General features: G+C 44.7%; 1 protein-coding gene across 1 annotated transcript; it reads right to left on the bottom strand.

Moving 5' to 3' along the window:
* Positions 1–298: 298 nt before the first annotated feature.
* On the bottom strand, positions 299–4141 carry LOC127010201 (uncharacterized). The gene is made up of 2 exons (XM_050884080.1): positions 3863–4141; positions 299–3660 (listed from the first exon to the last, which is right to left on the bottom strand). Exons 1-2 carry the CDS (start codon positions 4139–4141, stop codon positions 2497–2499), a joined length of 1443 nt encoding a protein of 480 aa, XP_050740037.1. The 3' UTR covers positions 299–2496.
* Between the last annotated feature and the right edge of the window lie 6522 nt (positions 4142–10663).

Here is a 10663-nt window from a genome sequence, read left to right as displayed (position 1 = left end):
AGATTATTGTTGTTGTTGTTGTTGTTGTTGTTATGAAAATTTTGAAACGCTTGGTGATGTAAGACAACTCTCTCTCTCTCTCTCTCTCTCTCTCTCTCTCTCTCTCTCTCTCTCTCTCTCTCTCTCTCTCTCTCTCTCTCTCTCTCTCTCTCTCTCTCTCTCTCTCTCTCTCTCTCTCTCTCTCAACATGTCTATTTCCTCCTCTCACTTCTACACTCAAAACACTCCATTTTTTACTCCCATTAAGAAGCATCACAAAATTCATCCTCATTCGCTGGTAAACAATAAAGAAAAAACATTTATATTTTAGAACATGTATTTTAACATGTATCTAACATGCATTTACTTTTAAAGGATGTACATTTTTTTTAGGTTTCATAATCAATAGAAACTCTTTTTTTTCTCTTTTCACCATTACAAACGCCCACCACGAGGCAAACACACACAGCCCCTCTCACTATGCGGACACGGTAAAGGAGGGAGCTCAGGGACACGCAAAAAAAAGAGACCGCGAATAAAACAAGGCTAGTAATAATAATAAAGAAAAACACAAATAAAAAAACTCGTAATAGGGGGAAGCAATATAACAGAGGAACCCAAATCATGATAGGAAAAAAAATCCCTCTTTGTAACACTTTTTTGCTAAAAATTCCACAACGATAAACAAACCGATAAAAATATAATCATTCACGGAAGGGAAAGATTCATCCAAATAAATCACCACCAGGGGACGAACACTTGTAATAAATGAATGACTAAATGAATCAATATAAATAAACTAATAATAAAATACACAAAAAATTAATAAAAATAACAAGACAAAAAATAAGTGTAACCGTTCAGATGTAAAACTAAACAATAAATGAATGAATAAAAGAATAGGTAGATAAGAACATATGAATTAACAGGAAACAAAAAAAAATATATAACTGTTCCGATGTAAAACTATAAATAAGTGAGTGAATGAAAGAATAAGTAGATAAATAAATGACAGCCATACACATGTAATAGATAAAACCAAAAAAAATGCAATAGAAAATAAACATGTCAAAATAGATGGATAAGTAAATACATGAATAACTAACCTACTCAAAATAAAATAAACATGAGTAAATAGATGAATATATAAGCTAAATAAAATAAAATAAATGCAATACAATACAAAATAAATATAGAATGGTTAAAATAGATCAATAAATGTATAAGTAAATAAGTAAATAAAATAAAAACAACACTCGTTCCCATACACGTTCCCGTACAAACAAACACGAACAAACAAACAAATCCACACACACAAACAAACAAACAAACAAACACACACTTGCCATTGAACGCTTCCTTCCAGTTCACTAGACGTGCTTCGAGTGTGATTTATCAACACACACACACACACACACACACGCACACACACACACACACACACACACACACACACACACACACAAGAACAGCAATGCATAAAAAAATACTTCGGCGATAAATTGGCGAGAAAACGTTGAACAGAAACACTTTCCATTAAACGTTTCCGGACGCGAACGTTTGAAAGAAAGGCGGAGGAAATGAAAGAAGTGGAGGGAAGAGGTGAGGAGAGGAGAGATAAGTGGAGGAAAGGGTGAGGAGTGGAGAGAGGTTAGGGAGGAGGAGGAGGAGGGAAAGGAGAGGTTGTGGTGGTGCCGGCGAATGTTGAAAGCGGCAAGTGATGAAAAGGAGGTGGAAGAAGAGAGGAGAGGAAAGGAGAAAAGGAAAGAGCCGGAATATTTAGAAAGGGAAGTAAAGTTAAAGGAAGGAGACATGAAGATAAGTGAGGGAAGGACAGAGGAAAGAAAAGTACAGGAAATTCAAACAAAGGAAAGAAAGAACAGTGAAGGAAGAGAAAGGAGAGGAAAGGTGCAGAAAGAAAAGAAATGGATTGGAAAATAAAAAGGAAAAGTAGAAAAGTGAATGAAAATAATTGGAAAGAAGAGAAAGACAGAAGGGTAAATAGGAAAAGAAAAAAAAGAGCAATGAAGAAAATGGAGGACACAGAGAAAGGAGAGGAACGAAAACAAAGGAGTGGACAGACAGCAAAGAGAGAGAAAGAGGAATTGGAAAAACGAAAAAATAAAGCGACAACAAAAATGAGTCATTAGGCGTTTAATCAAGTTAGAGGCGACACATCATTGAGAGAGAGAGAGAGAGAGAGAGAGAGAGAGAGAGAGAGAGAGAGAGAGAGAGAGAGAGAGAGAGAGAGAGAGAGAGAGAGAGAGAGAGAGAGAGAGAGTGTGTGTGTGTGTTCCTCACCAGCACAGCAGAGCACAGGAAACAACACAGTGAGCCTTGTGTGTTGCGTACACGACACGGCGCACCACAACACAGGAACGTCGCCTTGAACTCACAGAGTGTGAAGACGAACAACAGGAACAACGGAAACAACGGGAAGAGCAAACAGCAGGGCGGTGGTGCAGGTGTTGGCCGCAGCAGCTGACCAGGTGGTGGTGGTGGTGGTGGCCATTACCCTCACAACACCACGCCACAGTCCGCCACAGTCACCTCCTTAATGCCTCTGCGTTGGGCTGCCTCGGCCACCACGTGCAGTCCGTCCACCACCACACCGAAGACAAGAGGCGATCCAAGACCAGCCTGACAGTCTCTGGTGAAGATGCTAAACTGACCACACACACCCCGGGTAGGGTCAGTCCACCACACCCCACACACATCCCCCGCCCGGCCTGACTTCCGGTACTCACCCTCACCAAGGCCAGGCAGCAGGACGGATGATCCACGACCATTGTTACTTTCGAAGTCCCCGCCCAACACAAGCTCTCCCACCTCCCCCTTCTTCCTCACCTCGAACAACCTGGTGTTAACGTAGGAGGGGCCGCGCTGCCCCGTGCACAACAGTAAGAACTGTCTGCCCCGCGGGGTGTCGGGGCTCAGGCGGATTTGGACCAGCCGTGGCGCGCTGCCCGGCCAGGACAGGTCCAGGAACACCGTGCAGGGGGGGGAGGGCGGCACAACCTCGCTCAACTGCAGGGTTGCCGCACCCCGTGGCGGGGGATGGTCCTTCAGGGCGTGCAGGCACAGCTGGCCGGCTTCAAGGCTTATTTTTGCGTGTCGGCGCTGACCTTCCGCCCGGTGGACAGCAAACACCCGGCCCGCCTTCATCAGGCGCCTGGTGGGCTGCGTCAGGCTGCGGAGGTCCTCGGCCGTCAAGCTCCCTGTCCAGATGAGGTGCAGTCTGTCCATGACGGTGGACTCTGGGTCTGCCTGGGGCCTGGGCTCCTCTGTAGCAAGTGTTTCCAGAGCTGCCTGGACAGCCTCCAGGGCTGCACTAGATGCCACGTTCACCATCCTGGCTGTGGTAACGGTGCTGGCATTAGGAAAACCTTCTCGCCACTCCTTCACTGCCTGCTCTGCCTCGCCAGTGACACAAAACACTTCAGTCACCGCCGCGCCTGCTTCTTGCTCTGTTGTAAGGGTGCGCAACGTCTCCCGCACGGCCTGCAGCCCCTGCTCCCCCTTCTTCAGCTCCTCCTCCTTGGCCGCCGCACGGGACTCTTCCTGCTGCAGGAGCTCCCTGGCACTCCTGCTCTGGTCCACCAGTCCCAGGAGCCTGTCCTCCAGCTGCTGCTGCCGCTTGCCCCAGCCTGCCAGGGTCGTCTGGTACTGGTTCAGCTGAGACTGAGCCTCCGCAGGCGGTGATGGCGGCCACAACTGTGGCCTCCTGTTCCTGCAGGAAGGAACGTATTTTCTTGGAGAGACCCGCCGCCTCCTTCTTGCCAGCCGCCCCTGCTGCTGCTGCTGCTGCTGCTGCTCCTTCCCCTTCCCCGGCACTGGGTGGCGGCGAGGCTGCTGCTGCTGGAGCCACCTCAGCGTCTCTCACCATTCTTATGAAGGCCTCAAAAGCATAGCTGACAGGGAACTGCCCTCCCTCGGGCACGGCGTGGCTGACGCGGCACTCTGGGCAGGCAACACGGCCCTGCACCTTTAGCTGATCTACGCACAGCGTGCAGACAGTGTGGCCGCAGGGCAGGGTGCGCGGCCACTGCACGGTGCCATCATAGCCTGTCATGCACACTGGACACTCCGCAGGGCTGCCGGCAGTGTTCATGTTCACTTGTCTCTGTCCTGCCATCCTGCCGCCCCTCCCTGCAGCCTCCATGACGCTGGTGGTGGTGGTGGTGGTGGGGGTGGTGTTGAGGGGCTGTGATGGTCTGACACACTCTCCGCCGTGGCAGTGTTCCGTGAGGTGGTCACGGGCGTGGTGGGCGGACACTCTTCTTTAGGGTGGCACGGCTCTGCCTGGGAGTGGGCGTCGCTGAGTGCTGCTCACGACTATCAGTGTACTGATAGTCTCCAGGGAGATGATCAAAACAATGATAGTCTCCAGGGAGACTATCACTACAGCCTTGGTGCGTCTGTGCTGATGATCGGCGAGGGGAGGGAGGGCAGGAGGGGGAGGGACACACAAGCCTCAACAATTACTATTTTGAGAGAGAGAGAGAGAGAGAGAGAGAGAGAGAGAGAGAGAGAGAGAGAGAGAGAGAGAGAGAGAGAGAGAGAGAGAGAGAGAGAGAGAGAGAGAGAGAGAGAGAGAGAGAGAGAGAGAGAGAGAGAGAGAGCAGCCACACAATTAACCTGTCCTGGACATTCTATCGCCACAGCCCAGGCACTGAGTCCACGGTCCGCTCGTATCATGCACTCCACGTTCCCTCTCACTCCCAGGTAAAGATAAGGAATGGGTGATGTTCTAATTAGCAGACAGAGGTAACTAACGTGTGAAAGAAAGGGAGAGGAAAGGAGGGAAGAGGAGGAAGGAAGTGAGAACAGGAGAGAAAGGAGGGAGAGAGAAGAGAGGAGAGGAGGTTAGGAAGGAGGAGGTAAAGGAGGAGGAGTGGTAGTGTTGGAAGGTGATGAAAGGGAGAAGGGGAACGAAAAGGAGGTGGGAGAGATGAAAGAGGAGGAGGAGGAGGAGAGGTGACTCTTGTTCACAGGTAAATAGGTAAAGCAAATAGGTAAATAGGTAAGTAATGGGCAGTTGTTGTTGTTGTTGTTCTCAGGCCAAGGTAAGTAATGGGTGTTGTTTATCCTCAGGTGAAGAAAGGTCATCGGTAATGCGCTTCAACAGTCATCTTCCCATTTACTTCCCAGGTAGAGATAAGCAAATGGGTCTTGCTCTAATAATCAGGTGCAAGGGACTGACAAATGGGTGAGGCGTTTCAACCATCATCCTCCCTATTTTTAATCCCCTGGTGAAGGAAGGTTACTAACAGGTGAGTCGTGTTAATATAATTCCTCCCATTCATTATGTTACTCCCAACTGAAGGAAGTTAATTAATGGGTGACGCCTTGTAATAATACCTCATCCCATTTCCATCCTTATTGGCGGGCAAGGGTGAGTAATGGGTGTTGCTGGTATTTTGCAAACGGTTTTAAGGGGATACTGTACTCAATGAATAGGTGAATAAAATGAATAAGAAAAGAAAGAAAGAAAGAGAGAAAGAATGAATGAATGAATAAATGAAAGAAAAAAAAAGTGGGAAAGAAAGAAAAAAGAAAGATGAAGAAATAAAGAAAAAAAACAGGTGAATGAATTGAGATTTACATAGATTTACATAGAAAATCAGACCACACAGATCCCATGGTCCAGACTTGGTGGTCTGTCCTTAAACCTAAGTGATTTTACATTAATCAGAAGACTCCAAAACGTTGCATTTCTACTCTAGTTGATATTAAGTTGAAGGAAGTGACGGTCGAGCTTATTTTTGAAGGAGTCAATCGTGTTACACTGGACCACTGATGGTGGAAGCTTATTCCATTCTCGCACTACAACGTTGGTGAAGAAAAATTTGGTGCAATCTGAATTTACTTGTCTACATCTGAGTTTTACGCCATTGTTCCTCGTGCGCAGACTGTCATCGATCATAAACAATGTTGATCTGTCTACATTCGTGAAACCATTAAGTATTTTAAAACATTCGATCAATTTTCCTCGGAGGCGACGTTTCTCAAGAGAGAACATGTTAAGGATAGAAAGTCTTTCTTCGTAGGATTTGTTGCGCAAGGAAGGGATCATTTTCGTTGCCCGACGCTGAACACCTTCTAATTTAGCAATATCCTTTGCATGGTGGGGGGACCAAAACTGTACCGCATATTCCAAGTGGGGTCTGACTAAACTGTTGTAGAGCGGGAGTATTACATCTTTATTCTTGAATACAAAGTTTCTTTTAATGAAGCCCAACATTCTGTTCGCTTTATTTGCTGCATCGATGCATTGCTGTGAGAATTTGAGGTTTGACGCGATTTTGACCCCCAAGTCTTTGACGCATTGAACGCTTTTGAGTTTAACGCCGCGCATTTCGTAATCGAACTTCTTATTCCTCGTTCCAACTTGAAGGACCTGGCACTTGTCTACGTTAAAGGGCATCTCCCATCTATCCGACCATGCTGAAATTTTGTGCAAATCCTCTTGGAGGCTTTGCCTGTCTTCGTCAGTGAGAACCGAGTTACCAATCTTTGTGTCGTCTGCAAATTTACTAATGCGGTTATTGAGTCCAACATCCACGTCGTTGATGTAAATAATGAAGAGCACTGGGCCAAGGACCGAGCCCTGAGGGACGCCACTAGTGACAGGCCCCCACTCTGAGTTAAATCCGTCAATCACTACTCTTTGTTGTCTGTTGCTCAACCAATTCGCGATCCATTGGTTTACTTGACCGTCAATACCTATTTGCTTTAATTTGTAAAGTAATTTATGATGCGGGACTTTATCAAACGCTTTCTGGAAATCAAGATAGACTACGTCCAGTGATTTGGTTACGTCATAAACAGTGAAGAGGTCGTTATAAAAGGTTAATAGGTTTGATAGGCAGGATCTTTTGTTTCGGAAGCCATGTTGTGAGTCCCCAATCAATGAGTGGCTTTCAAGGTAACTCACAATTTTGTCTCTAATTATGCCCTCAAGTAGCTTACCTACAACCGAAGTTAGACTAATGGGCCTGTAATTACCTGGTACTTTTTGTCTCCTTTCTTGAAAATCGGTGTCACATTAGCCTTTTCCAATCTGAAGGGACGATGCCTTGTCGCAAGGACATATTGAATACGGTTGTGAGGAGGAGAGTATTTCGCTCTTCGTTTCTTTCAGCAGAGTTGGATATACTTTGTCAGGTCCAGGACTTTTATTTATTTTAAGTGAATGGAGAGCTTTAAGGACTTCATCGGTTGTTATTTCAAAATTAGGCAATGCATGCTCGAGATTTACAATAGTACTGGTGTTGGTGGTAGCGAGAGGAAGACTGTTAGTATTAAACACCGAGGAAAAGTAATTGTTTAAGAGGTTTGCAATGTGTTGGCTGTCAGTCACTAGTGCACCGTCGCTGTTTGTTAAAGGTCCAATACCACTTTTGATCGCCTTTCTGTTGTTTATGTAACTGAAGAAAGATTTCGGGTTATTTTTACAGTTGGCTGCAATATTTTCTTCATATCTACGCTTTGCCTGACCTACTAGTCTTTTTACTCGTCGCCTGGCATCATTATAGAGTCTAATGTTCTCGGGCGTGCTTTGTTCTTTCTTTAACCTGTAAAACAATTTTCTCTCATTGACTGATTGTTTAATTTCGCTATTAAACCACGGTGGGCTTTTATTAGTGTTAATTCGCTTCTCGCACAAGGGGACGAATGTGTTCTGCTGAGTGAGTAAGTGATTTTTAAGGCTTAGCCAGGCTTCCTCTACGTTGCCGTCATCTGATAGTTGTATTTCTGTTAGTTTTTGTCGGATTTCTACGAAGTTAGCTCTTTTGAAATTGGGCACCTTTACTTTATTTTCAGTCACTGATGATTGAGCTTTAATGTCGACGCGCACTGATTTATGATCGCAAGAACCAAGGTGTTCTCCTACCGTGACACTACTGACAAGGTTATCTTGGGTCGTTATAACAAGGTCGAGTATATTATTTTGTCGAGTTGGCTCAGAAACCATTTGGCTTAGATAATTTTCTTCTAGAAATTCGATCATTCTATGTGACTCGCCTTCTGTACCTGACAGTGTCGCCCAGTCGATATGGGGGAGGTTAAAGTCTCCTAATATCAGTGAGTCGTTGTTATTAAGTGACTGCCTTAAGACGCTGTACATTTCAAGGTCGTCATCGAGTGATTGCCCGGGAGGTCTGTAGGTGACAGATATATTTAAATTGACTTTTGCAATGTTTACTCGCACGCACAAATGTTCAACGTTACTGTTTCCCGGTGTTTTGTCGGTGGGTTGCAAATAGCTTTTGACATAAAGGGCGACGCCACCGCCTCTACGGTTTACACGATCTTTGTTGAAGAGTCTGTAGCCATCTATGTTGTATTCGGAACTTAAATCAATATTTGTGGTGTCGATAAATGTTTCGGTTATAGCAATTATGTCAAAATTTTCTGTTAAAGCAAGACATCTCAGTTCATCAAATTTGTTTCTTAGGCTACGCGCATTGAAACTAAGGATTTTTAAGTTATCTAGAGGCTTGGTAATACAGGTGGTGGTACTTGCGGGATCACGGTTACGGGTTTGTTGCGATGCACGGCGTCTATTTACACGGGCGGGGTGGAGGGACGTGGCCGTGACTCGTTTTTTGCTCGGATGACACGCACTGCTTCGTTGAGGAGCCTTCCGAGTCTGGCTGCCCCGATGGGAGAAAGGTGCAATCCGTCCCTGTGGAAAAGTTCATTTTGTCCATAGAAATTGTCCCATGCGTTTAGGAACTCCACGTCGCATCACTGAAAGCATTAAGGGACACTGACATAAATATGAATAAACAAAAAATAAATAAAAAAGTGAATGAATTAATGAAGAAAAATAACTACGAGAACATCACAAAAAGAATTATTAGAAGCAACAAAACCATTCTTCTCTTACCTAAAGTAGATACCGTTGCAGTAGTAGACGTTGTAGAAGCAGCTGTAGTAGTAGTAGTAGTAGTAGTAGTAGTAGTAGTATCAGTAGTAGTAGTAGTAGTAGTAGTAGTAGTAGCAGCAGGATCAGGAGGAAGAGAAGGAATAGTATTTGATCTCTTTCCGTCCGTCTCCAGTCTAATCCAACACCATCACCATCAACACTATCAACACCATCACTTAGTTTCCTTTCTTCTTTGTTTATGTTTTCTTTTTCCTATCTCACTCACTCACTCACTCACTCACGTGCTCCAAACTTGCTTCTTTTAGCGGCCAAGTTTTCTCTCGTTTCGTTTCTTGTCTGTTTCCAAGTTCCTTTAGTTTCTCCTCGGCCAATTTCCTTTAGTTTCTCCTCGGCCAAGTTCCTTTAGTTTTTCCTCGGCCAAGTTCCTTTAGTCTCTCCTCGGCCAACTTCCTTTCTGTTTACTGTTTTCCTTTTGTGTTTTCTTGTAAAGCTTTTCTCTCATGGTTGGTTTTGTTTTCACACACACACGCTTCAGTTTGTGTACGATTATTGCCGTTATGTTTATTTCTCTACTTCACCGCCTTTTGTGTTTTCTTTTAAAGCTGTTCTGTAGTTATTTTTTTATACATACGTTTCGGTTTCTCTACGATTATCACTGTTATCTTTATTTCTCTACTTCACCGCCTTTAATAAATTTGAAATACACGTTTATTTACTTATTTTTATTATCCAGTGTAACTTTCACCCCCGTTATCAATAGTTACTTTCAACACACACACACACACACACACACACACACACACACACACACACACACACACACACAAACAAACTTATTTTCATTTTATTTACTTTTCTCGTGTTATTTTCACTTATAAAAAAAAAATGTTCCTCTCCCACATACAGAGAACTAAGCCTTTTTAAACACACACACACACACACACACACACACACACACACACACACACACACACACACACACACACACCAAAATCAAGAGTAAGTTTTTTTTTTTTTTTTCTTTTCTTTTTTTACAGCAACGGAGACAGTTCAAGGGCACAAAAAAAGTAAACATTAATAAAAAAAAGCCCGCTACTCACTGCTCCTAAAAAGAATCCAAAAAGGTGGCCGAAAGATAGGTCAGTTTCGGGAGGAGGGGTGTCCTGATACCCTCCTCTTGAAAGAGTTCAAGTCGTAGGCAGGAGGAAATACAGATGAAGGAAGATTGTTCCAGAGTTTACCAGCGTGAGGGATGAAAGAGTGAAGATGCTGGTTAACTCTTGCATAAGGGGTTTGGACAGTATAGGGATGAGCATGAGTAGAAAGTCGAGTGCAGCGGGGCCGCGAGAGGGGGGTAGGCATGCAGTTAGCAAGTTCAGAAGAGCAGTCAGCGTGGAAATATCGATAGAAGATAGAAAGAGAGGCAACATTGCGGCGGAATTTAAGAGGTAGAAGACTATCAGTATGAGGAGGAGAGCTGATGAGACGAAGAGCCTTAGCCTCCACTCTGTCCAGAAGAGCTGTGTGAGTGGAGCCCCCCACACATGAGATGCATACTCTATAAGAGGGCGGACAAGTCCCATGTATATGGACAGCAACTGTGCAGGGGAGAAGAACTGGCGGAGACGGTACAGAACGCCCAGCCTCGAGGAAGCTGATTTAGTAAGAGATGAGATATGATGTTTCCAGTTGAGATTTTGAGTTAAGGATAGACCGAGGATGTTTAGTGTTGAGGAAGGTGATAGCTGGGTGTTGTCAAAGAATAGGGGATAGTTGTTTGGAAGATTG

Source organism: Eriocheir sinensis, chromosome 42, assembly GCF_024679095.1.
Source record: "Eriocheir sinensis breed Jianghai 21 chromosome 42, ASM2467909v1, whole genome shotgun sequence".
Taxonomy (NCBI): domain Eukaryota; kingdom Metazoa; phylum Arthropoda; class Malacostraca; order Decapoda; family Varunidae; genus Eriocheir; species Eriocheir sinensis.
Note: the sequence above shows the minus strand (reverse complement) of the source record. Positions and strands in the feature narration are given on the sequence as shown.

What these genes read in the sequence shown, in the direction of transcription:
- LOC127010201 (XM_050884080.1), bottom strand. Translation starts at nt 4,141, where the DNA reads ATGGAGGCTGCAGGGAGGGGCGGCAGGATGGCAGGACAGAGACAAGTG. An exon ending in TTGAGGCCTTCATAAGAATG is followed by an intron (nt 3,661 to 3,862) that starts GTGAGAGACGCT and finishes GCGGAGGCTCAG; the next exon opens with TCTCAGCTGAACCAGTACCA.